Below are 27,622 nucleotides of genomic sequence, written 5' to 3' on the forward strand. Positions count from 1 at the left end.
CAGGCGGGGGCCCTCGATAGCGGCCATGAATCTGCGGGGCCCGAACACAGCCGGGCCTCCGCCGCCGGGGAAATGGATGGGCGCAGAGACATTATGTACAGATAAATCAACGCGGGAACGAGACGGAGGGAGAAGAAGAGGCAAGGAGGAGGGAGGGATAGAGAACGAGGGAGGAAATGAGACTGAGAAGGAGCGAAAGAGGGAGGGGACGAGAGGCGGAATAGGAACGAGAGGAGAAGAGGCTGGCAAGAAGAGGAAGAGCAGATATAACTGAAATAGAAACAGAGGGAGTGAAGGATAAAGGGTGGATGAAGAGGGGAAAACATAAATGAGAGGGAGAAAGAGGGATGGATTTCAGGGAGAAGGGATGTATGATGTAGAATGGAATTAGGTGCACAGATTTTATCGGTGTTTTCTAACAAATAGCTCTAACAAATGTTTGTATTTAAATGTACCTCTTACGTTCTCGGATGTTGTGACACTCTCCGGATGCACTGCTTTGTAATGAAGCCATGCTACAAATAATTGCTGATGTTTTTTTTCATTAGAAATGGTCTCTCTGATCTCTTGTTTAACACATTTAAAGTAAACATAGTACCGTTGTAGGAAAGGACACTGTCAATTAGTTTGCTTCCTGGGTAAGTTAGCTACTTGCTTGCAGGCTTACTGTACAGTATGTGCAATACTGTATACTGTATAAAATACATAGCATATCATAACATACAGTAACAATGTAAGACGAGACAAACTGGCCATAGTGTACATGCTGCTTAGCTTTCCTAAAAGCACTGTATCGAGCCTGGTCTAGAAAACCTGTTCTAGTTTCTACCTCCACCACATGACCTGGCAAGCTGTTCCACACAGTAACCACTTCCACTGTGTGGAAAAAAATACTTCTGCTAATGACTGTGCGGAATTTATCCTTTGCTAATTTCTATGTGTGCCTCCTTGTTCTGCTTACACAGAACAATTCCTCAACCTGAGGAATTTGAATTTCTATATTGATCAGTTCACTCAATAAAAAACCTTTTTGTTTCTTTGAGTGAATTGATGCATTGCTATATTTAATTATTTTATGCTTTGCCTTTATTCAGTCAGGTAGAACACAGAGAGGGTAAAGACAGGGAGACCATAGCTAAAAAAGGTCCATGGTGGGGATGGAATCAGCACCCGGGTTTGGGGGTGGTGGGGGGATCGCATAAGGCTCCAGTGTGGGGACCCCATGGGTAGCACTGCAGGTCTCTGTGATGTGTAATTGTTTTGAGACCGCTGGTCTCAGTGGTGGAGATGTTGTCCAGCCCTGCTAGCGTGCCTGAGAGAGAATCCTACCCTCAGCTCAGAGAGGTCAGACGCGTGGGCCGCTGATCCCAGCAGAGGACCGCTCAGCTAACGATGACCAATGTATATTTAATGGCTCTTCTGCAGGCCTGGGACTCAGGGGGCTGTGTGTGTGTGTGTGTGTGTGTGTGTGTGTGTGAGTGTGTGTGTGTGTGATTGAGTGTTTGTGTTTGTGTGTGTGTGTGTGTGTGTGAGTGTGATTGAGTGTGTGTGTGTGTGTGTGTGTGTGATTGAGTGTGTTTGTGTGTGTGTGTGTGTGATTGAGTGTGTGTGTGTGTGAGTGTGTGTCTGTGTGTGTGAGTGAGTGAGTGTGTGTGTGTGTGTCTGTGTGTGTGTGAGAGTGTGTGAGTGTGCGAGTGTGTGTGTCCGTGTGTGTGTGCGGGGGGTACTCCCTCCATCAGTGACACAAGAGGAAACCGTTTTCACTAACGGGGAAACTATGGAATATTAAAATGGACACGCACTTTAAGGTTTTTGTACTTCCGCGGTTTCTCGCCATGCGTTTGAGTGTTGACATTCTCGCCTCTGTTACCCTAATGTGCCCTTTGCAGCTGAAAGCTCTGAGCTGGAGAGAATGGCTCTGCAGCAGAATGAATGTTTGCACAGAGAGTTTCTCAAGCAGGGCCCTGCAAAGATGGAGAGCTCCCATTTCAACAACGGGATTATTCCTCCCGGTTCAACAGCGGGATTATTCCGCGGTCCGGCGGGGATCGTCTCTGCATCTCAAACAGGAGCGATTCACAGTCAGTGCTCTGCCGCCTCACTGAATGTCACAATGTCAAGATGACGTAATCTTTATTTATTCAAAGGAAGCCAGGCTGAAGCAATGGAGACTTCACACTACAAAATAAGTTTTTTTTATTTTTTTGTATTAGCATGTTTTAAGTTTATTGTTGCTTTACAAATGCAATTTTCTTACCTCACTGGTAAATCTCGAAATGAGGAAAACTGCAGTATTTTTGTGTGTGTTTTCCATATTGGACACCTTTCCAGTATTTTATTTTGTTTTCGTCATGATTGTGTGGTTGTATTTGGGGACTGTGTGTTTTTATACGTTCACATACCTTTTCACAGATACTTCCACATAGCTTGAACTCCTTTCTAATCCACACAGGGAGAAGTGCTTTTCCACAATATGAGACCTTGAACAAAAGGTAATAGAAATAAGTCTCAATGTAAGACTAAAATACTTTTTTTTTGTTGTTATTTATTTTTTTTGCAGCGCAGAATTCTCATCGCTGGGAAATTAAAAACATAAGTTTATAGTCTATATATACTTTTTTATTCTGAACTGTGTTTGGCTGCAGAGACATTTTTCCAGTACTGAAAAAGGCTGTTGCTGTTTTTTTTTTGCATCTTGATGAAAATGAAATTCTGTCAAGAGTTTTGTTTTCCTCAATGCATACTATTCACAAAACACTACTGTGTATGCCTGAATGTATAATTATACCAGCAAGAGTTGATATTTTACTCTGTTTCTTCTTTCCTCGTGCAGACTCTGTTTCAGTCTTTTCTGTGCTGATTGCCGAAGGTATCCATCTGAAACATAGATTTTTTTTTTAATAAGTATTTTGCTTGAACAGAGAGCAGGGCACTGTTTACAATGGGGTCTGTCAGAGTTTCTCACAATGTGCTGCTTGTTATTGTTCTGCCAGAGCGCTGCTTAGAGAGTGCTCCATGTTCCCCTTTGCTCTGTATTTGAAATCATCACGCTACATATCAGAGATGCAAAATATCAGTGAACATGTTTGGGGTTGGAGAGTGGGTGAAACCGTGTCAAGGCATTCAAGTGAAATTCCGGCTAGGTTTGGTTATAGAGTGAAAGTTTTCTAGCAGACAAGGACATAGCCAGCCTATATCCGGCTGAAACCTTAGCTGTATTGGAGTTAGTTTTGGACCTTGTCTATTCATGTAAATGCATCTCGCGTTTTAGTCTAGTAATGAGACTCAAAAATATTTGCTTTTTTAAGTTACCAGTTGCTTGACAAGTGAAATGTTCGTACCCCATCTTGTCTTGAAATTAGTCAAACTGTCCACATCGGCAAGTTTTGTCTTATTTAGCAAAAATGTAATATTTTTCTCAATATAAGACTAAAATACTTGTTAGTATTGACTCATATTTTGTTTTTGCAGTGTAACCTGGATTTCCACCTACTGTAGATGTCTTGCTTCTTTCTTACTTGGTCTTTACTCCAAATGTACAGCGTATGATAGAGAAGCGGACAGATCTGTTGATGTTTGCGCCCTATAGTCTTTCTGAGCTGAAACGTTGAGAAAGCCGTTCCTCTTTTCAGCCAGTTCGGATGGCACGGTCAGAGCCGGTGTTACCACGGTGATTCAGTGTGCTCATTGGACTTAATGGTTAGTTGACATTCTTAACTAGCGAATTAATCCTGCCCGCTTTGTGTGGGAAGCGTGTTTTATTGCAGCTGGATTGCTTTATTAGCACTTGCATTGTTTACCGGTGGAGAACGTTCCGGCGTCGAGTCGCTGCGTCTGGCACTCTGCCAATGGGAGATCATGATTTGTCGGAAGTTGTAACTGCCCATCAGTTTATTAGCAAAGCATATCCCCGGACGTTTGGCAGAGTTATGGTGCATCGCGCGGAGCCTAGTAGTTATGAGCCTGACAAGTGCGGCAAATGGAAGGTTGTCACCGATGTGCTGAGGCTGAGAGCCATTTTCACTTCCACTGTCTGCTTCTGAGTGAATTCACTGGGCACTGCGGGCTGACTGGGGAGGGCACTGTGTGTGTGTGTGTGTGTGTGTGTGAGTGTGTGTGTGTGAGTGTATGTGTGTGTGTATGTGTGTGTGTGTGAGTGTGTGTGTGTGTGTGTATGTGTGTTTGTGCATGTTTCCACATGTGTGTATATGTGTGCATGTGTGTGTGCATGTTTCTACATGTGTGTGTGTTTGCATATTTTTTGTGTGTGGACGTGTGTTTTTGTGTGTTTGCACTTGCGGGTTCATGTTTTTACATGTATGTGTTCGTGTGTGTGTGTGTTTGTGTGCATGTTTTTGCATGTGTGTATGCTTGTGCGCGTGTGTGTGTGTATGTATGATTTTTGTGTGTGGATGTGTGTTTTTGTGTGTTTGCGCTTGCGGGTTTGTGTTTTTGGCGTATGTGTGTGTGCTTGTGTGCGTGTGGAGATAAATGAATAATTGAAATATGGCACCAGGACTCAAGTGCCAGTTACTCTGTCTAGACCGGCTTCCAGTAAATATGTCATGACACCGTATATTTGGCGCTGATGAGGCTCAAATGGTCTCCTGCTGATGGAACACACGGGCAGGCAGATAAGGGAGTCTCCGATTACCTCTGGTTACCGTCTGCAGAATGGGCTGGAGGATGTTACTGAGGAATACACAGCGCGCACTATTTGATTTCCTCAGGACTGCAGGGGGATGGTTTCGGCTTTAGGGCGAAGATCTGCCGGTTTGTTCGCTCGGTTAAAACAGCTGAAGCAGGATTCGGTGCCTGTAGGCCAGCTGTGCTCTGCTCAACAGCTGCATCACCGCCTTCTATAAACAAACCCCCCCACAGGGTCACTGCGCAAACGCAATGTTTCTGCAGAGTTACAGGAACGTTGAGAGGATTCTACTGTGCCATGCGCAGCTCTGCGGAATGAAACCTTTCATGTGTGACGTCACAAACGTGATTAGAATGCTCTTAACTGAACATTCTAATGCTGATGTAACAATCACTGCTGGTAATTGAAAGCAATGGAGTTCTAGAACACTGACTTGGAATTTTTTAAAGAAAACATTCCAATAAACATTCTCTTCAAAGGGTTTAATACATTAAGTGATAGATTTGATAGATCTTCCTGTTGGGCAGGACCAAGGTGGAGGGCAGTTCTGTTTCACCTTCAGGGGAAAGCACACGTTTGGAATATGTCTCCAGCATGCTTCACCCTCCCCCGCCCGACCCCTGACAGTGCTGATGGGAAACAGCTGAAACGAAAAGGTCAATAAGCATCAAGGACAGATGGGCAGATATGTCCACACATATATTATTTTTCAGTGGCTTATTAATAAATGTCATTTCGTACACTGAGCTGCTCTGTCCAGCAGTCACACAGCTGTAAATGACTCTCTCTCCATCTCTATCTTTCTTTCTTTCTCTTTCCATATCTCTTTACTTCTCCATGTCTGTCTTTTCTTCAGGGAAAAAAAAAGATGCGATCACCTTCTTTTATCCCTCCAGACTCACCCCCCCCCCCCCCCCCCCATTCATTACACCTCCCTCTCCTTTCTTCCTTCTTCCAGGCTCGTGGCTGCTTGTCTCTTAGGGACATTACATCCTTTCTCTGCCGTCCCATCATGCTCCGCTGAAACCCCCGCGTGCGAGGCGGTCCCGGGGAGACAGACCCAGCGCGTCCGCCTTTGTAAAGAAGGCGTATAATCCCCCCATCCTTTCATTCGCACCCTGCCGTGCCGCGGCAGCCTGATGGATATTTATGTGTCCGTTCCCCGATGGGAATTAAAGTGGATCAGTTATAATGAGGTTATCATGGAGGGAGATTTAGAGTGCTGCCTGTGCGCTGGAGCTCAGGAGGAGAGAGGTGAGCTCCGGGTCACCCACAGCCGCATGGCGGGGCCCCGCAGACGGGGACGGGCCCCGCGTCTCCCCGCGTCTCCCCGCGTCTCCCCGCGTCTCCCCGCGTCTCCCCGCCCCGCTGCAGGGACCGGGTCAAACACGCAACGGTTTCGGATTCAACTGCGTTTCTGCGCTCGGTTGATCTTGCCTGGCGTTGCCCGGGAGGACCAGAAGGTGGGGTTTGCACGTTTTGAGAGTGTTTCATAGGTTCCAGTACACCAGGCAAGCTCAGTGAAGTGTAGAAAATAATTCCAGTGCTAAACAATTATGTATTTGACCCGGGTGTGACATGAACACATCATATCAGTGCCCCGGTGGTCCGACTGGTACTAGAGAAAAGTGCCGTGCTTTAAAGACCAAGTAACCACACACAGCGCTAGCTCTGGATTGTTCCCCTGCCCCATCAATCATTTTTTAAGTATGCATAATTAGTGCATTGCTAAAACAAAGCATTTCACAAGTGGGTGTTGCCTTTCATCTGGAAATGAATCATCTTTATTGGCTTTTTTTGAATTATTCGGCGATGATATGTTCATTTGCGATGCGTCTGAATTTACAGCCGTTGAATATGCAGTGAAATGATTTATTTTTAATAAGAATGAATGGGGCATTACCCAGACAGGTGCATGCTGTTGGAGAATAATTTGTAATGTGCTTGTTTTTCACCAAGGTTGATGTCTGTGATTGTAGATTTTATTTCCAGGTGGAGATACTTCAGTAAAAATAAATCACTGCATTATGTATTAATTATTTATTAATTTTACATCTGTGTGTATTAATGGATTGTTTGTTATTAGAATGCGAACTATCTACGTCACTCAACTGGAAATGGCGTCACAGGGGGTTTGCCAAATAGCAATGGTGAAATCAGACCTGGGTCAAATACGTAATTCAAATACTTTTCTGTGCTCGATTGATATTGCCTGGTGCAATTGAGCCAACCAAGAAGACCAGAAGGTGGGGTTTGCACTTTTTATGTCATAGGTTCCAATACACCAGACAAGCTCGTTAAAGCGCAGAACAGTATTTGAATCCAAAACAATTACGTATTTGACCAAGGTCTGGATGAAATAATTGATTTAATCGTGTATTTCATCTTCCTTGGTATGGAGAGAGTCTGACAGTGCTGAGAGGGGTCAGGGGAGGGGTGAGCGGGCTGGTTATTGTTTTAGGCCACGCGCTGCCATCGTCCTGCTGTCGCTTAGCGGAAAGTGCCAGAAACGGCCCACAGCTGGCCAGAGCTGAGAGGAGCCAATGACCCCAGAGCGATGCGTGGGGCCTGCCAACAGGTCCAGTTTTCTGCCTCTGCAGCCTGAACACTAATACGGTACAATACAGATTCAGTGTAAATACTAATACTGTACAATGCAGATTCAGCCTTCAGCCTGAACACTAATACTGTACAATACAGATTCAGTGTAAACACTAATACTGTACAATGCAGATTCAGCCTTCAGCCTGAACATTAATACTGTACAATGCAGATTCAGCCTTCAGTATGAACACTAATACTGTACAATGCAGATTCAGCCTTCAGTATGAACACCAATACTGTATAATGCAGATTCAGCCTTCAGTATGAACACTAATACTGTACAATGCAGATTCAGCCTTCAGTATGAACACTAATACTGTACAATACAGATTCGACCAGCGGGGTAGCACAATGGTTAAGGCACTTGGCTACTTGACCTGTGCTTCAGAAAGTAACTAGCTGTACTGTATAAGTGGATTGTATGGATAAAAACATAATAATAATAATAATAATAATAATATAACAGAAGCACAACCCTCTACAATTTTGCATCTTATGTATTATCTAGACAAATGAATAATGTTTGCCGGTTTCACTAAAGGTGGATTTTAAATTAAATTCTCAAGCACACCCTGTGGTCCCTTCCCGAGATTGAAAAAATCCATTCCGTGAGAAAATTTCACTCAGATCAATCCATGCAGCGTGTTTTAAATTCCCAATGAGGCCAAAAGAACTGACAAAAACTGACAGAGTGTGGACCCTTGTTATGGCTGTTTATCAAAGATGCACTTTATAGCTTCAAAGTGTTTTCTTATGTTCGTCTTAGCCATTTTGAATACATAGATTTTTATAATCTGGTGCCAGGGGACCTCTCCTATTGATGGAGTGACTTATTAATATGTAGTGACACTGACATAGCTTTGGGATGGTAGAACTGCCTCTCTACCTTTTCCATGGGGATGATGGGCACAGATCTAATTATCTTTCGGCTGTGATCATGTTATACAAACTATGTAATTGCACTTACAGAGAATAATACCGGCCCACGCATTTCATGTTATTTGAAAGATCTATTCAATTTCTATATTACTATGGCCTAATGAATTGCACAGTGGTGGTTTTGAGGACTGGACTGGTTACAGGGAACAGCGTATGAACGCTTACAGGGCTGGCGGATTTGAATGGCTACGATTGCCAAGGCCTTACACTGGAGTGCAGTCTAAGGCTGCATTTTACTGGGCAGGGTGTGTCAGTGGTCAGAGTATAAGGCATTGCACACAAATGCACTAAATCCCATTTAGCACTAAATTTATTTAGCACCCATTTAGCACTAAAGCGCAATTAGCACTACATTTATTAAGCACCCATTTAGCACTAAAAACCCATTTTGCACTCAATGTATTCAGCACCCATTTACCAAATGTATTACTGTGTGGCGTGCGCTATTATTATTTTTCGACAGACAGGAAGTTGAATTAGTATCTCCATTGTTTATGGTTGTAAGGTGTCTCGCAGCTTGGTCGACAGGCATATGACTCTGGACAGGAGGGTGTGAGTGGGAGGAGTCTGTTACTGACGGACAGGGCAGAGGGCCTGCCTGCAGTGGGCGAGAATGAAGCCCCGGTCTGTGATTGACGAGGCTGGAACGTGGGAGTGAGCGCTCTGCTGTCAGGGCCTACCATGAGCAGGGTTTGACGTATCAGTGTGGACGTGATTGACACCAGCCGTGCGTCTGCGGCTTGTCAGGGATACAGCATTGATTTCAGAGAGGTGACAACTTTAAGCTCTGTCTGTGCTTATCCCTGCTACCAGAGAGAGAACAAATCTCAGAGGATTTACTGAGATAAAGGGAGGGAGGAGAGCAGGTATTTTATGTACTTTTAGTTTGGATCTAATTCCACTTTCCTTCCTTCAGACTCACAATAGCACAGCCTGTCTGTCATTCTGCTGGAGAGGCTGTGTACCAGAAGATGAATATATACACGCGCTCACACACAGACACACACACACACACACACACACACACACGCGTGTGTGCGCGCACAGTGAACTACAGGGTCAGTTTTTTTTAATCCAGGATTCAGGCTCAGCAACAGTTAAGACAGTTTTTATCAATAATTATCTGTCTGTCATGGGACACTTGGAGCTTAGTCTTCATTATGAGTGCTGTAAAACATCAAATTATTTATATTATTACTATTATTAGCTTCATTAATTGGCTTAAACTGAGCAAAAGTACATCAGATGAATTCATTGTAATTTTTTGCATTAGAGTGAAATTGGCAGGAATATAATATCAGACTAAAATATTCTGCAATATCTGCTTCTGTTCCCTGCACAGTAGGTTTTGAAATGCATTTCATTGACAATCAAAAAATGCCACTCTGAGGAGCTAAGTTCTATATACACTCAGTATTTATTAGACTTATTTTCTGCTGCTGTAGCCTATCCACTTAGAGTTATGATGCATTGTTTGTTCAGAGATGCTCTTCTGCATACCACTGTTATAATGTGTGGTTATTTGTGTTTATTACTATCACCTCCTGTCAGCTTTGATCAGTCTGGCCCTTCTCCTCTGATGTCTCTCATTAAAAACGTGTTTCTGCCCGCAGAACTGCTGCTCACTCAATGTTTTTTTGTTTTTTGCGCATTTCTCTGCACTATCCTCTGCAAACTCTAGAGACTGATAAGCAATTTTCCACAGTCAAAGTCACATAGATCACATTTTTCTCCATTCTGACATTTGGTCTGAAAAACAGCTGAACCTCTTGACCTCTTGTTTTCATGCTTTTATGCAGTCATTTGCTGCCAAATGATTGGCTGATTAAATATTTGCATTAACAAGCTGGTGTACAGGTCTACCCAATCAAGTGATCACTCAGCATATATCTAATATATACAATATCATATCAAACACTCCAACTCTAATAATGGGCATATTACTTCATCTCCAAAATGATCCCCCTTACTTTGTAGAACTGTCCAAAACGTCAAGTCCATTTCCACTGATAAGGCAATGGAAGGGTATACTGTCAGAGAAAATGTGATGTACTTTTTAGGATGTCAATCAGATGTAAATTATTGTGTTATCCAAATTGCTACTTTGATTTGTTTCATTTCAACACACAGTATATAGCTACAAAATACCAGCAGCCTATTTTAAAAATGGGGCAGCAGTGAATAGTCTGTTGAATTTAATATTCTAACAATTCTAACATTTCAAATAATTTAAAGCCAGTGTATTTTGACATTTCAGTTACAAACAGTTCGACATCGCAGTCACAGAGATCCCAAAGTGTTATATCTCAGGGGTCTGACTGACTTATCGTGAGGCGGCAAAATGAAAGGGTTCTCTTTCCCTTCAGATGTGCAGAACACATCCAAGACCGGATTGAGTGGTCAATCCACATCCGCAGTCCCGCGCTCAACCTTTTGATCAAACGGTTCTTACAAAATGCCCAGTGCCGCGCTATCTCTCCGGAGAATAATGACGCGGAGGGAACAACAAATGGAAAAACGCCAGCCCCCTTTTATGCGCGTGTGTATCTGCACGGTTTATTTTTCAAGATCTACACCGGCTTTAAGCTGCGGGATTACGAGGGCAGACTGCACCCAATTAATTGTGGGGAACACAAAGGTGGATATAAAATGGAGGCATTGGAAAACAGAAGCGTGCAGAATGCCTCTGCCTTTCTTCCTCGGGCTGATAAGGTTTACTGATAACAGCGGTGGGCCTGGGAGCCTATTATCATGGAAAAGCAGAGCAATACCCAGAGCAGATAAGAACATCTCATCTCTGACAGACATTTCATTACTCTCAGAGGGAGACGTTCCAGCACAGCCGGCTAAGTGTCTCCCGTCGGAACGCGCACACCGACTCCAAACGAAAAAAACAAATAAATCATCAATAAATAAAAAATCCTTCATTTGCGAATCGGTGTTTCTTCTCGAACGGCTCGTAATTATCGTCATATTTTAGGAAGGAAATTGCTTTCTGCTGCGCGTAACGTGTGCGGGCTGCTCTGGCATAGTGAGGAATGATCGGGGTGCTACTTTTCGGGGAGTTCTGTAATGCCTTGCTGTATTATCGTTGCTGTATTGTTTCGTCCATAAAAAGGCCTGTTTCTGCAGTCCCATTAGAATTCCAGACGAAGTGCACGTGTCATTCTCCTTTCCTGGCCCTTGGCTTTAAAGTCAGCTCTTATTATTTATTTATTTTCCCGGTGATGAGATGTTCTCGCGGGCTCTTTCTTACCTCCAATTCTAAAGGATTTCTGTCTCCTGCCAGCTGTGTGTGTGAGATACCCCCTGCCTCTCCTAATATAGAGGGGATTACAAGCACATTACCTCCCTAACACTTCGGGCTCTCTGCAAAACCTGCATCCCCCCCGCGCACCTCCTCCAGGTGTCCGTGAGTAATTACATAATTAATATTATATTTTTCCACTTAAGGTAATAAGTGTAAAGCACTTTGAATACCTGTGTAATAGTGGATGTGGGAATGAGCAACCACGCTGGGCGCTAGTGTTCCTCCCTGCAGCGGTGCTCTGAGATGAGTGATGTACCGCAGGGGTCTATGTCGGGTCCGTTCCAAAGGCTCCTCTGTATAACCTATAAAATGAAGGGATTTCAATGATAGATTCTTTTTGTCTTCGCAGACTGCGGAAGGGCAAGCTAGAACACACAGGGAGCAGAACTATCACAGCCCAAATAATCCCTCAGTGGAGATACTTCCAGTCAGGGCTGATTCGAGTGGTTTTTATCGCCCACTTTGCTCTTTATTTGCCGCTTGTTTAAACCTTTTGTGGGTCAGCTGCGCAGTCCCCGAGGTAGCCGCGGCGGAACACTCTTCCGGAGCCGATTCATAACTCGTGACCCTCAGCCGGGTCCTTGTTCAGATATATAGACGCCGGCACAACAACACGCTCTGGATAAGAGCGTCTGCCAAATGCCAATAATGTAACACGCACTTCTGCTGCACAGTGCGTTTGTCAAACCGAGCGCTTCTCTCTGGCTATTCAGCCGACAACAGTGGGCCAGTGCGCGGTTGTCCGGCTTCAATGCGAAACACCGCAATGATACGCAGCTTCACTGACGCTCGAGAGGAGTCATGTTTTATTCCGCACAATCGTTTGTCTCACTCTTGATTTGCAGTAAAATGAGAAGATAACGTTCTTTCACATTCCGTTAAATCATATTACCTGCTTTTTGCCCTCGCCTCTGAGTTATTGAATGTTGTCAATTATGTCTCACACAATCTCTGACGTATATATACAGATTCACGCTGTGAATGCAATATCCCCAGGCAGCTTTGGTATTGCAGGTTTAGCTTTTTGGTCACTGGTTGTATGCAGCTTCATTAAGACTTTGCTACCGTTCAGCAATGTGGGAGTCAACTGCATTTTGTGTGGGAGGGCTGGGTTAAATTCCCACTGAAAATTTTCTGAATATATTTTCCTGAATATATAGTAACTTGATATTCCCAGAATCTAATTTTAATCTATGCACGTATCCATTTTACTGCATTTTATATCAATGTTGGATTCTCTCCACAGCTATCTTAAAATTTCAGCGCACCAGGCAGTTTAATGGCTCAGATTTGACAGCGGACCTCAACTTCTTTTGAAATTTCTCTTCACTGACATTATCATTTTGTCATTGCTGATTGGAGGATTGAAGTCCTGATGGTATTCATTATGACTGCTGATTGGAGGATTCACAGCCTGATGGAAATCATCATAGCTGCTGATTGGAGGATTTGCAGCCTAATTGTAATCATTACTGAAGGATCTGCAGCCTGATGGTAATAATTATTGTTGATTGTAGTATTCATAACCTGCTCGCTGTCATTTTGGCTGATTGTGGATTTGGGGCTTATTTCTGTTCATCTTGCCGGCTCTGAAGTGTCTGTTTGCCCTGGGGTCTTTGTCTATTGTATAAGCCTATTGCTTGGCTACTAAGGGCACTAAATGGATATGTAGATACTTAAAATAAGATTCGGCACTCCATTGAGAAACATGACTTGACTTTGGCTTAAATATTTGCGTGTAAAATGATGAGGCTAACTCATTGAATCTGCCTGGGCAGACTGTCCAGAGAATATGATATCTGTGAGCTCCAGTGTGTCTGAATGCGAGCCTCCCTCCCTCCCTGAAGGAGAGCAGCAGCCTGGCTCAGCGAGCAGGTCGCAGACGGCCCCGAGGCAGGGGCCACACCGCGGCACAGGAGCAGGGCGGAGACGGCTCTCTTCCGCTCGCTCCGGATCTACAGCTCTGTCTGACTGAGCACGGCGGCCTGGAGGACCAACGCTCCCGTCAGCGCTGAACCTCCTGAGTTAACCCTATCATCTGAGAGAGAGAGAGACTCCCCACTGTCTGAGTTACCCCTATCATCTGAGAGAGAGAGAGAGAGAGAGGGAGAGAGAGAGACTCCCCACTGTCTGAGTTAACACTATCATCTGAGAGAGAGAGAGAGAGAGAGAGAGAGGGAGAGATTCCCCACTGGCTGAGTTAACCCTTTCATCTGAGAGGGAGAGAGAGAGAAAGAGAGAGAGAGAGATGCACTGCCTCCTGAGTTTCATCTGAAAGAAAGAGGGAGAGAGGGACTCCTGACTGCCTGATTTAACCCTTTATCTGAGAGAGAGAGAGAGAGAGAGAGAGAGAGACGCACTGCCTCCTGAGTTAACTGTTTCATCTGAGAGAGAATAAGATGGAGACAGAAAGACATGGAGATGGATAGAGTACACTGAAAAATAAATGCTAAACAAGAGAATGAAATGGGTAATAGAATGTGATTGCCATTTCCATTGGCGTGTCAAGTGTGGAGTGAAATATTCTGTTTTAAACATAATCACTTCTGATGTTGAAGAGAAGAATGGGAAGTGTGTTACTTTGTTCCGAGGGGAGCAGTGTTTTTCTAGTGTCTCTCGACTCTTGTCACATTTTTATTCTCACTTTCATGGCGGTTCAGTGAAGCGAGACCTAATTTTGAGAATTGATTGTGGATGCGTGTATGTGTGTATACATCTGTGTGCGTGTCTGCAAGCAAGTGTCTGCATCTTTAAAAACCAAGATAGATATTTGGGTTGACAGACATGTAAAAATCTAATTTCAGCGTTTTTACTGGGAGACCAAATAGTCCTAGCCTGCTAAGAGGCGCTAAGACTTTTAAAAGCTGAAGGTGCTGCTACTCTGCGGTAAATGCTACAAGCAGTTCAGTCATTTAACTGTTCAAACAATGTCAGTAGCTATACGCAGTCAGAGAAATTTTGTGCACAGGCACGCCAGGAGCCGGTCGCAGATGGCAGTGTAGTGTAATGGATAGAGAACTGGGCTTATAACCCAGAGCTTGTAGGTTCTGTTCCCAGGTGGCCCGCTGTTGCACCCTTCAGCTACGCGCTTAATGCGAATCTCTGCAGTGTATACCCAGCTGTTTAAATATAAGAAATATTCAACTGTGCCAGCTGCCATGACAGAGAATAACAGGACAGATACAATGATCTGGGTTCTTTACCCTGGGCGTGAAACTTAAGGGAAAACTTTTGATTGAACAGAGGCCATTTTTTCCACACTTTTTCTGTACCTTTGTTTGTGAAATCTGTGAAAAGAATCTCCTCGCAGAATATGTGAGCGGCAGGTTGAATATTTTCTGAAAAACAGCACGGTTTTAAAAGGTTGGTTGTCGGACACAATTTCCACGGCTTTTATTCAGCTGCGAATTCTGAGGCTTTAAAATGACCCAGGAGCATCAGTGTCCCCCGGAAGCACAGCTCCACATAAAGGAATACAATAGCATAGCGAAAGCGATTTACTTGGACTAACTTTGATGGTTTAGCACAGTGGGATGAAAATTGTGAGAGGAACACGGAACCAATTGAAGAAGCTTATTTTTCACAATTCGGGGTCATGAATATGTTATTTTCTTTTTGTGTGTGTGTGTGCATGTTTGTATTTGTGTGTGTGCGCATGTTTGTATTTGTACATTTATTTGTGTGTGTGCATGTTTGTATTTGTATGTGTTCGTATGTTTGTATTTGTGCATGTATTTGTGTGTGCATGTTTGTATTTGTACATGTATTTGTGTGTGTGTGTGTGTGTAGATGTTTGTATTTGTACATTTATTTGTGTGTGCATGTTTCTATTTGTACATGCATTTGTGTGTGTGTGTGTGTGTGTGTGTGTGTGTGTGTGTGTGTGTGTGTATTTGCACATGTATTCGTGTGTGCGCATGTTTGTATTTGTATGTATCTGTGTGGGTGTTTAACCCATTGTCTCAGTGTTATGGACACAGCTGTGTCTTATTAATTCAATGTTTTTCAAAAGTTTTTGAGAATACCAAATAGCCCTCTGCTGAGTTAATGAAATTCATAAAAAGAGAGAAAACCCAATTTTTCAAATGATTTTAATCGAGTACAACATTTATTGAAGAGAACTAGGGAAGGCCAATTTAGCTAATTTATACATGGGGTGATTCATAAATGTTTTCATTACTGTGACTATCTTAATGATTTGGCAGGGTAGTTTCAGTGAGTGGTTGCAATTCCATCAATTTCTTTTAACATACTGTATGATTACTGCTAATTGAAATACACATTTAATTATTTACATGAGTCACAATTGGCATGCCACCACTATTATTCACAATATATTCGATCGATATTTTGTTATTTAGCTGATGCTTTTATACAAAGCAGTTGATTTGACGAAGCAGGGGACAATCCCCCCAGGAGCAATGCAGGGTTAAGGGCCTTGCTCAAGGGCCCAACAGCTGCACGGATCTTATCGCGGCTACACCGGGGCTTGAACCAGCAACCTTCCGGGTCCCAGTCATGTACCTCTATGGGGCTCCCTATAAACAACACAGATAATAATCTTTATGTGATGCTCAAAGATAGGGAAAAACTATATACTTTTATTCCAGTGCATTGACTCTCATGTTATTCAGTAAACTGGATGCCCACAGCCTGCTATGAACAGTCTCCCTTTGACCACAGGTCACCGTCCTTGCACTCACAGAGCACGGTGCCCACAGTAGCTGAAATTGTGTGAGACCGTCTGTGTGAAATCTCACACTGATGGTCTCACACAACATACACACTTTGCTGTCTCACTGTGCCCATATATCCCTGTTTGACAGGTTCCGGTGTAGGTGACCTCCTGTGATTGGTGTTCACCAACGCCATTTGTCACAAAGCTCTACAGCTGCTGTCGAGAGGAAACCTTTGGATGAAATATGTTGCTTTGAACACCATATTTGCCCATAAAAAACTATTTTTTTGAAACATGAGATTCCCTATCCTTTTTTCATTTGCTATAGCTGCTTTTCGCTGCTCTTAGCAATATTACTTTTATAAACAGAATATACATGTTGTCAGCAGTTAGTCTGCAGTGCAGAGACATTTAAATCAGGTGGTCTGTACTATTAGTCAGCTGTCCTTTCGATGCATGCCGTAGACAGCTTCTGTACATATTTGTCAATATACAATTTTCAAGGGTTGATATCAGACATTGGAACTGCATTGCTTTCCATTCCCAGTAGTGCTTGCGACCTCAGATCAGAACACTCTAATGACACGTTTGTAATCTTGCACCTTAACTGGTTAAGCGCATTCCTGCGGTGTGTCGTTCTCCCAGCATGCACTGCAGGGATTGTTAAGACTGCACTCTGTGCTGAGGGAATGCCTCACGCTTTGCGACTCACTCAGGGAAATCGCAGGCGCTTACAGCTGCGAGATCCGGCCCCGGGGCCGATGGCTTCTGTTGTTTTCATTAGGGCTAATGCGCAGTGTTCATCTGGAGGTGTTTGTTTTCAGCGTGCGGCTCTTCCTGAAAGAGCCCACAGGGCTGCATTAAGAAAGCGTGTCCAAGCGATTTGTAACGACTCGTTTGAATTGGGTTGCTGGCAGTGTCATTCCCACTCAGAATTTATGCTTTGTGATTTCAAATTTGACTGACATGTTAAAATGTAAAAAAAAATAAAAATAAAAATAAAAATAAAATGAAATATGCTGCAGTGGTTTATCGGCTGTTTGGGATGGTGAGCATCGCCAGTTATGTTTCATAAAATTACCTTTGATTAATAAATATTCTCAACTCCCCATGTGCTCAATTCAATGATATCATATGCAGAGATCGAGATTATTATTACAGCCACAGCCACAGGTTCAGGTCAGTCTGTGTGTCTGGAGGAGCATTGTGGCATTTTACAGTGCTCAGCCATGCATTGTCACAGTCAGGTTTAGTTTTGAGGTTGCCTTCCCTGCATGAGTGTTAACTACTGTATGTATACAGTTAATATTAATATATTTTGTACGGCACTTTTGTGCGACTATTGTGTTGACTGTGCTTCATAAAAAATGTACTTAATCAGTTACTTCACTTAGTTACTTACTTACAGTACTTAGTTATTTACTTCCATCCATCCACCCACCCACCCATCCATTAATCCATAAATGAAGCTATATCCACTGGCTAAAAGCTCTGACTCATAAAACATGTTTGTTGATAGCGAAGAGAAGTTGCTATGTCTGGGCTTGATATCTCAGAATGGTATTTATTGTGACCACAGGTGCAGATTAAATCCGGACAGTCGTGATTTATGAGGTTCCCCTACGTCCTGACAGATGTATGGCCGTCATTCTGCTTGTCTGGATAATTAGACTGACGGGAAACATTTGTTTCTGAAAATAAAAGACCTGATATAACGTTGTGAAACGTTATCTTTGCCAGAGTCTACATCAACCTCAGCACAGCCTTGTATCTCCCAGTAGGCTAGAGTGTGCTTCTCGCTGAGTTTAAATCTACAGTCAAAACATGGCATCCGTAAACTTAGAGCTTTTGCACTTTCATGCTGAATGCCTATTTGACACATCAGTGCAACAAGATGCATAATTATGGAAGCTGTTGATGTCAGTTGCAAAATAATAGCAGAAAAATCATTGTTTGTGGGCTCATAAAGCAGAATAAGATGGCAGAACTTCTGCACCTCTTCAGTTAACTTTAAAGTCATCCATTACTAGGACGCAACCTATAATTCGTTATTTCTTATCGACATAATTGCCCTATCTAATGCCAGTTGAATGGGTTTTATGCTGTTCTGCACAATTTTGCATTTTCAATACAGGAGATTGCTGTGCAAGTGTTTGTTTTCTTATGTAATTACCACCCTTGAGCTGAGTCTCGACCCCTTCATCATTAAATGCTTTGTGATAAAGAAAGAAAGTTAGCCGTAAAAATTCTATCCAGTATAGAGCAGGGCTCAACTCCAGTTCCCGAGGGCCACAGTGTCTGCAGATATGTGCTCCACTACTATTACCACCTGATTACACTAATTATACTAATTATTTTACTCATTGGTTCAGGATGTAAACTTGTTGAAATAAGGTGATAGTTGTCTATCTTTGTCTATATTTGGTGTTGGTCGGTGCATTGCATAGTTGGAGTGAATACCCGCAGACACTGTAGTCCACAGGACCTGGAGTTGAGTAGCCCTGACTTGGAGTGTTCTATCTTAACACACTGAAAATCGTTCATTTCTACAGCCACAACCAAAGTTGTCATGAATATCAGGGGCATAAAGCAGGATTACTACATTAGCTGGATATCTGCACTGAGTAAAACACAGAACCCTCCCAAGTCTGGAACATGGAGTGTAGTAAAAACAGCTCTTCTAGGTGCAGTTATAATTTGGTAATCCTGGGACGCATTTTGTTAAGTGAGATTAACTGAGTTAACTGGACTGAGTAAAACCCAGATCCTTCCCAAATCTGTACTGAACTGAAGTAACAAGAGCTGTTCCAGGTTTTATTCATGAAATACCCCACAGGACTACTGACTGAGCTGGATAACTTTGCTGAGTAAAACCTTGAACCAATCTTTTCACTCCAGTTCATGTTCCAGATTTGAGGGTGTTCCGGTTTTTACTCCGTAATCCTGCTTTGTCATACAGGCCCAGAGATGAGAAGTGGAGATGAGTAAGTGGAAGAACTGCAGTATGGAGCCTTACATTAACACTGCTGCCCTTCAGAAAGGCAGGGAGAGACCCTGGCCTGCTCCAGCTGTGAACAGAGGCATCAGAACATGTAGAATATACTGGAATTCTGGGGCTCTCTGAAGAACATACATCCAGATCTTCTGCATCAGATGAAGGCTAGGAACTGCACTCAGTGCCCTCCCAAGTCCCCCCGCAGAGCTGAGCGAAAGAAAGAGAGATGTGTATTTATTAGTTAGTTGATTTTAGTTTACAATTTAAAACATTTTCCTTTTAAAATCACATAAAACACAACAATCAACACATGTTACATTGCAATTGACATACATTACAGTTTAAAATTCAGAAATGAATTCTTTTCCCAGGCAAGAAAACCCAAAGATATTTCATCATAACAATAAAAGCAATCAGAGAGAGAGAGAGAGTGGGTGAAGGAGGGAGGGAGGGATTGGGGTCGTGGTGGCCCCTCAAAGCAAATGTCGATGTTGTATTCTCATATTGTCTCATTGATAATGCTGCAGCAGCACTATGGAAATGCTAAAAACACATTATGAGATTGTAGATTCTGCAGCTGCCGTTTTGGTTTTGTTGAGTTACCTCACTGTGTGAGGGGTCTACCCATGTCTGCTCTGCTGGGTTTTACGTGTCTCATGATGCTTTGCTTGCTTGCTGGCATTATGCCACTGCTGTTGTCATGGTGTGCTACCATGGAGAGACTACGCGTCATCAGGTTCTGATGTATATTCACTTCTGTGGTTATTTCCCGCATTGCGGAAAGTCTGTGTACAATTTGTCAAAATAGTTTTTATTATAATTTAACAAAGTTTCAAGTTTTAGAGTTGGGCAACTTTTATCATCTTCTTTTGTCTCCAATGGGAAAAGCAACAATTAGTTTAACAACTGTTTACGATCTTGCTGATGTAAAATGTTCCATGGAACGCCTTAAAATTAGTTTATATAAAAAAGTTTTAACGTTCTGATGGAATCTGGAGAATATTTTATAAATGATAATAATAATAAAAAGATGTTTCAGCTGCAAGTGAGTGTAAGGGAGAGGCCCTACCCACACACAGACAGCTTTACTGCTTCTACCCTCCATTGCCTGGAATAATAACCCTGATAAGGCCAGATGAGTCTTTAATGGCAGTAAACAGATGGAGTTCGGCACGTGATGGGATTAGCATTAGCATCTTCTCACTCAGCTGATTCTAATGGAAATCAAGGCCACATCGCAGAACGCAACTCAACACATATTTTAACCTTTAGCAGGCGAGTCTAAAAGAGAAAGATTTTGTGTTAAAATGAAAAATGTGTGAATTGCCTGCCGGCGCATTCGGCACGCTCGCAGATGTGCCTGATGTGTGTATGCATGAGATGCAGTGTGTGTGTGTGTGTGTGTGTCTGTCTGTCCGCGTGTGTGTGTGTGTGTGTGTGTGTGTGTCTGTCTGCGTCTGTGTGTGTGTGTGTGTGTGTGTGTCTGTGTGTGTCTGTCTGCGTGTGTGTGTGTGTGTGTGTGTGTGTGTGTGTGCGTGTATGTGTGTATGGGTGTGTCTGCATGCGTGAGTGTGTGTGTATGTGTGTGCATGCATGCATCTGCATGTGTGTGTATTTGTGTGGACATGCGTGTGTCTGCATGCGTGCGTGAGTGTGTGTGTGTGTACATGCGTGTGTCTGCGTGTGTGTGTTTGTGTTGTGCGTGTGTACATATGTGCGTGTGTGTGTATGCGTGTGTCTGCATGTGTGTATGTGTGTGTGCATGTATGTGTGTGTCTGAGCGTGTGTGTGTGTGTTTGTGTGTGTGTGTGCGCTCTGTGTAGCTCAGATGATCATTTTCTAGCGTGGCTTGGGTTCTTGGCGGTACGGACATGCTGCATTTTGTCAGTAAGTAGTGCACAGCGACAGGGATGGGGACACCTGAGATTTAGCGTGAAATGACTTGGGGGCACGGAGGGTGGTGGTGGCTGGAGTTTCACACCGCTCTTCTTGGAAAGAATGAGACTGACTTGGGGGCGGACTGTGGTCAAATGCTGCAGTTTCTGAAAAGTGGAGAGTATTTTACACTGATGTGGTCGCACTCGCCCTCCTGATAACATGGCTGAATCTCCCTACTGCCATCTATTGGAGTACTCCGTTACTACACTTTTTACTCTGTCTTAATTTGCATATTCTGAGTGGGTGTACACATTTTATGAGATTTCTCTTTCAGTTTTACAAGCTTGTCTACGGATCTATTTGCATACTGCTCTGTATTTGTGCATCATTAAAAAAAGAATGTGCATAGCATAAAACAGAGGCCTGAATTTACAGTGCACATGATAAAAACTATGTACAGAGGAAACTATGCATATGAACATAGTACTTGGTTTATCACAGTCAACTAGATAAAGAACAGCACAGCTCAGTGTATGAAAGCCTTTGAATTATAATATTTAAGTCACGTCAGTTTAGTATGTTAATAACAGTAGTATACACTGGTTCTGTACGTACTGTAGTCTGAATTACATATATAGTCTGTCTAGAGATTTCTGTACTTTGTAAAATAAGTACTGTTTGTCAGTGTTCACTTCATGTCAGCTGCCTTGTTCTTGTAGTCGGTAATGAATATCACTGGCACCGACAGAATTTCCATTGTTTCTTTCCAAGTAATTTTAAAATGCTTTGATTTTCCTGATGGGTACACCGTAGCTAATAATGGCCTCAGTGGTGAACCTGCAACTCGCAAATTATTTCATTGTAGCTCCTGAGAATTTGTCGGAATTTGTAACTCTGCACTAATGGTGTGCATTTCATTATCGGTCTCATTGACTGCCATTTTGTTTTTCATTAGCAACAGAAGTAATAGAAGTCACCCCGCTGACGGTAAGCTCCCGGCTTGTGGGTAACAGCGGGCCGGGCGGTGAGCGTGTGGTCGAATGTCGTTAATGAGAGTTCAGAGTTCAGCTCCCGGAGCTGAGGCCCGGGCTCACGTGTCCCCCCGGGGGGGGAGAAACTCCAGCCGCCATTCCGCTGCGATCAATCAAGGCGGCGGTCGGAAGATCGACGCGGACCGGCTACTCGCGCGCGGATAGACTGCCTCCGCCTCTGCTACAGGGGCGTGGGAGGCTTACTGTAAATCTTCTCACTTACGTGCCGTTATAAAAGGGAGAGAAGAAGAAGAAAAGCCTGCTGGCTGGCCGGTTCCGTCGTGTGGTATCTCATTATGGCGCGCTGAGACGCCGGTGCGAACGCCACCGGAGCGTCTGTGGGGACGCCGGCCCGTGGGGACGCCGGCCCGTGGGGAATTAAGCGCGCTCGTACGCGCCGCAGACCCGCGGCACTCCGTTTGATTAAAGGCGCCGGGGCGCTGACCTTTTCCGATCGTTTATATCGGCGAAAGGGAAACAGAATGAGCCGGGGCCGGCGGTTTCTCTCCCCCCTTCCAGGGCCCGACCGCTTTCAGACGGCATTAAAGGTAGATTCGTGTTTAAATAAATGGCGGAGGGCGAATAATCAAAGCGAATCCTCTCAGGGAAGGAATGATGAAAGGACCTTCTCCGCCACTCTGCTTTTGTTGAGCTGGCTGGAGACGACTTCTTTCTCTGAGAGTTGTCTGGAAGTGACAGGGCAAGGACACAAACTGCAGACTTATTCTCTTCTCTGCCTGTCCACCTGTTTGTCTCTCTGTATGAAATTGTATGCAGCTCAGGGTCTATGCGATTGTGGAGAGTCAGGGAGCACTGACTATCATGGACCTTTTTCCTAGGCATGCCCCACCCCCAACCCCCCACCCCAGTTGGCCTCCCTCCAGACGATTGGAGCCCTACGCGATCGCATAGTCTCGCGATGCTTAGAACCGGCCCTGTGTGTGATGCTTTGTTCATGAACGGGTGACCGTTTGGCCTAACTGACTTCCATCTGTCTCTTGCAGCTGTCCTTCAAGTGTCCATCTCGCTCAACAAGGTGGAGCTGAGTGTCGGCGAATCCAAATTCTTCACCTGCACAGGTAAGACTGCTAATATGCTCTAGCCGACAGTCACAACTGTCCTCACTGAAGATGAAGATCCCTAGTTTTTAAGGCTGGTAGCAGAGGGATCTTTTTAAACTGTCTCCGTCTGATAGCACAGTCATATATTATACACAGCACTGTTCAGTGAAAGTGGGCTGAATATAAACAGCAGCTGTAGTTTGGTGTTGTTTAACCAGGTGATGCGTGTCAATCCTTTGCTGCTGCAAATGGAATTGTGGAATAGGACGTAATCAGAGTAACACTGGTCACAACTCTACCAATCAGATTGATGGACACCAGAAGTCATTCAATCCTATGGGGAATGGTTAACGGACAGTTACTGTGGCCGTTATTTCTGTTGGCCAAGGGATGACGGATTCTTTGGACCCCGCTTTGATAATGGACCATTGGAATAGCCAGAAGTAGAGAATATGATTAATTTCACAGCTTATTTCTGGGACAACAACAATCTTCTTTTCCAACAAACCAATTAATTTATGTTTTCAGAAAATATTAAGTGAGTCCCATTTTCATTCTAAAAGGTTTGTTGTGATATAAATCATAAAATTGTGATTTATAATTCACATATTCTCCATCTAAAACAATCTTTTTATCAAGGGTATGAGCCAGGACTTGTATCCGTCAGATCAGTTACGATGCTGTGTTGCTATGGGGGCGATGAGAATGGCAGGTACACAGGCAGAGGGATGAGTTGTGAACACGGCATAATGCTGCTACCTGTGAGATACTGCAGCCCCGCTTATCTCTTTAAAGGGCAGGAGGCCCTGGATAGCCCGCGTGTAAGGAGACCCAGGAGAGCTCCTGGTACAGGCCTGCAGTGGGGATGCTGTGGGGCTGCAGTGGGGATGCTGTGGGGCTGCAGTGGGGATGCTGTGGGGCTGCAGTGGGGATGCAGTGGGGATGCTGTGAGGCTGCAGTGAAGATGCTGTGGGGCTGCAGTGGGGATGCTGTGAGGCTGCAGTGGGGAAGCTGTGAGGCTGCAGTGAAGATGCAGTGAGGATGCTGTGGGGATGCAGTGGGGATGCTGTGGGGCTGCAGTGGGGATGCTGTGGGGCTGCAGTGAGGATGCAGTGGGGATGCTGTGGGGCTGCAGTGGGGATGCTGTGGGGCTGCAGTGGGGATGCTGTGGGGGTGCTGTGGGGGGAGCTCCATGCTGTGTTAGCGGCCCAGCGGGGCCAGCGGGGGCAAGTGCGTCTCCAGCAGCAGCTCAGCAACACACTCTGCTCATGCACAACATTTGGGTCCCTGGCAGGGGTGCTTCCCCGGGTCTATCACCTGCAGCTCTGTGGGGGGGAGTGTGTGTGTGTGTGTGTGTGTGTGTGTGTGTGTGTGAGCATGTGCGTGTGTGTGTACATGTGCGTGTAAGTGTGTGTGCGTGTGTGTGTGTGTGCACAAGTGTGTGAGTGTGTGTCTGTGTGTGTGTTAGTGTGTGTGTTTGTGTGTGTCTGTGCATGTGTATGTGTGTGTGTGAGTGTGTGTGTTTGTGTGTGTCTGTGCATGTGTATGTGTGTGTGTGAGTGTGTATGCATGTGTGTGTGTGTGTATGCATGTGTGTGTGTGTGTTTGCATGTGTGTGTGTGTATGCATGTGTGTGTGTCTGTGCATGTGTATGTGTGTGTGTGAGTGTGTATGCATGTGTGTGTGTGTTTGCATGTGTGTGTGTATGCATGTGTGTGTGTTTGCATGTGTGTGTGTGTATGCATGTGTGTGTGTGTTTGCATGTGTGTGTGTGTGTATGCATGTGTGTGTGTGTTTGCATGTGTATGTGTGTGTGAGTGTGTATGCATGTGTGTGTGTGTTTGCATGTGTGTGTGTGTCTGTGCATGTGTGTGTGTGTTTGCATGTGTGTGTGTGTCTGTGCATGTGTGTGTGTGTATGCATGTGTGTGTGTGTTTGCATGTGTATGTGTGTGTGAGTGTGTATGCATGTGTGAGTGTGTATGCATGTGTGTGTGTGTTTGCATGTGTGTGTGTGTCTGTGCATGTGTATGTGTGTGTGTGAGGGGATGCTGTGGGGCTGTAGTGGGGATGCTGTGGGGGTGCTGTGGGGGGAGCTCCATGCTGTGTTAGCGGCCCAGCGGGGCCAGCGGGGGCATGTGCGTCTCCAACAGCAGCTCAGCAGCACACTCTGCTCATGCACAACATTTGGGTCCCTGGCAGGGGTGCTTCCCCGGGTCTATCACCTGCAGCTCTGTGGGGGGGAGTGTGTGTGTGTGTGTGTGAGAGCATGTGCGTGTGTGTGTACATGTGTGTGTAAGTGTGTGTGCGTGTGTGTGCGTGTGTGTGTGTGTGTGTGTGTGTGCGTGTGTGTGCACAAGTGTGTGAGTGTGTGTCTGTGTGTGTGTTAGTGTGTGTGTTTGTGTGTGTCTGTGCATGTGTATGTGTGTGTGTGAGTGTGTATGCATGTGTGTGTGTGTGTGTTTGCATGTGTGTGTGTATGCATGTGTGTGTGTGTATGTGCATGTGTATGTGTGTGTGTGAGTGTGTATGCATGTGTGTGTGTGTTTGCATGTGTGTGTGTATGCATGTGTGTGTGTGTTTGCATGTGTGTGTGTATGCATGTGTGTGTGTGTTTGCATGTATGTGTGTGTATGCATGTGTGTGTGTGTTTGCATGTGTGTGTGTGTGTGTATGCATGTGTGTGTGTGTTTGCATGTGTATGTGTGTGTGAGTGTGTATGCATGTGTGTGTGTGTTTGCATGTGTGTGTGTGTCTGTGCATGTGTATGCGTGTGTGTGAGTGTGTATGCATGTGTGTGTGTGTTTGCATGTGTGGGAGGGAGGGGGCTACAGCTGGGTGGATATGGAGCTCAGCAGGGAAGAGACACTGCAGGACAGGAGCTGGTGGATTTGGCTGCAGGTGTGGGTGTGTTACTTGTGTAGATATTGTTTTTTTTTGTATTAGCTATTGTATTGTTGTACTCAGGGTATTCTAGCTGCCAACTGTGGTATGCTAGTTTGGAAGTTGATTGTATTCTTCAAGGGTTCTGATTATCTGTATGTTTACACTAGGACTCGGAACTGTACTGTCCTCCAAGGTCCTCTTCGCACTTGTACTTGTGTTTGATTTGCACTTCGTTGTACGTTGCTCTGGATAAGAGCGTCTGCTAACTGCCATGTATTGTAATGTAATGTAATGTAGTGTGTGGTCATCTCTGGCTTGGTGTGTGCATGTGCGTGTAAGCATGCATGTGTGCAAGATGGTGAACTTCCATCCCGCTCAACTCTCAGCTCCAATCGCTTAAACACTGCTGCTGTATTTGCTGTATTACATATTCATAGCTCCTACAATCAATTTCATATCACTGGGAATAATAAACAGCTCTGCCTGTGTGGAGAAGTGCCTGAAAATCTCTGACAGCAGTGACTTCTGCAGCCATGCACTCAAAGGGGTGAAAAGTGTCTGAAAATGTACACACACTGTGGTGGCACCTTATTGGTACATAAGTACCCAAATTGTACCCCTGGACCTTTGTACATTTCTTGCTTGGAAAACAAAAAGAATGTTACTGCACTTTCAGGGTACATTTTCAAAATTTGATCCTTGAAGAACAAAGATGTACCTCCACTGTCAATTTATTCCTGAGTGAGCATAAGGCCCTTCTTCACTGTGTCCCAGTAATGGCGCTGAGCCCTTAGTGAAGTGACCAATGCCATAGGAGATAAAACATTCACCTCCCACTCCTCACTCTGTCTGAACTGCACCAGACAGAGCACCTCCCCTTTGAATGTCTACTCACCTCCTCTCTGCCCCTCCTGTCTGCTCCTCTCTCTGCTCCTCTCTCCGTGCTCTTTCTCAGTGGGCCAGTGTCTCTGGTATTCCTCCCTCCAGGCACACTGGGTAGCTGTGGATGACCTTGTGCGACAGGCAGAGGGGGCTCTTCTAAAGAGAGAGTAATTGGATTAAGCCACGCTTTTCGACTCACTGGATGAGGCCCAAAGCCCTTAGACTGTCCACTTGCTCGTTTATGCTTCCTGACAGAGTGTATTGAACAAGACACTACATCTAAATGAGAAGGGGGCCTCCATAATAAGTCTCTTAGCCTCTCCACTGCACCACTTCCAGATTTAATACACCAACAATCGCTAATGGGATAAAGAGACATTGTTCAGTGAGTACACTTCTCTCACTCTCTCTCCCTCTCCCCCACACACATGCACACACTCGCATATACACACGCATGCACTCTCTCATGCACGCATGCACGCACACACACCGACACAAGCAGGTGCCATATCAATATCCCACAATAAGCACAAAATGACAGCCCTATTAACACGAAACTTTCCCACAGCGGTGATGCAATTTGCTTTAATGTGGTGGTAATAACGGGGTGGCGCAGATAGCACGTCACCTCAAGCAGATAGAATGTGTTGTGATGTGCCGCGTAGCGCCGGGAAGTGCTGAAGGCAGGCGCAGTAACCCCGGGGAGGCGTG

At 44.6% G+C, this 27,622-nt stretch overlaps 1 protein-coding gene across 1 annotated transcript in view; it reads left to right on the forward strand.

The window, feature by feature from the left end:
* Positions 1–27,622, forward strand: part of LOC133116666 (neural cell adhesion molecule 2-like) — a 282,790-nt gene that overhangs the window by 179,738 nt on the left and 75,430 nt on the right. The window contains exon 2 of the mRNA XM_061226498.1: positions 23,088–23,162. Within this exon, the coding sequence (XP_061082482.1) occupies positions 23,088–23,162 (75 nt within the window). The remainder of the gene's footprint in view (positions 1–23,087; positions 23,163–27,622) is intronic.

Source organism: Conger conger, chromosome 17 (genome assembly GCF_963514075.1).
Source record: "Conger conger chromosome 17, fConCon1.1, whole genome shotgun sequence".
Classification (NCBI taxonomy): domain Eukaryota; kingdom Metazoa; phylum Chordata; class Actinopteri; order Anguilliformes; family Congridae; genus Conger; species Conger conger.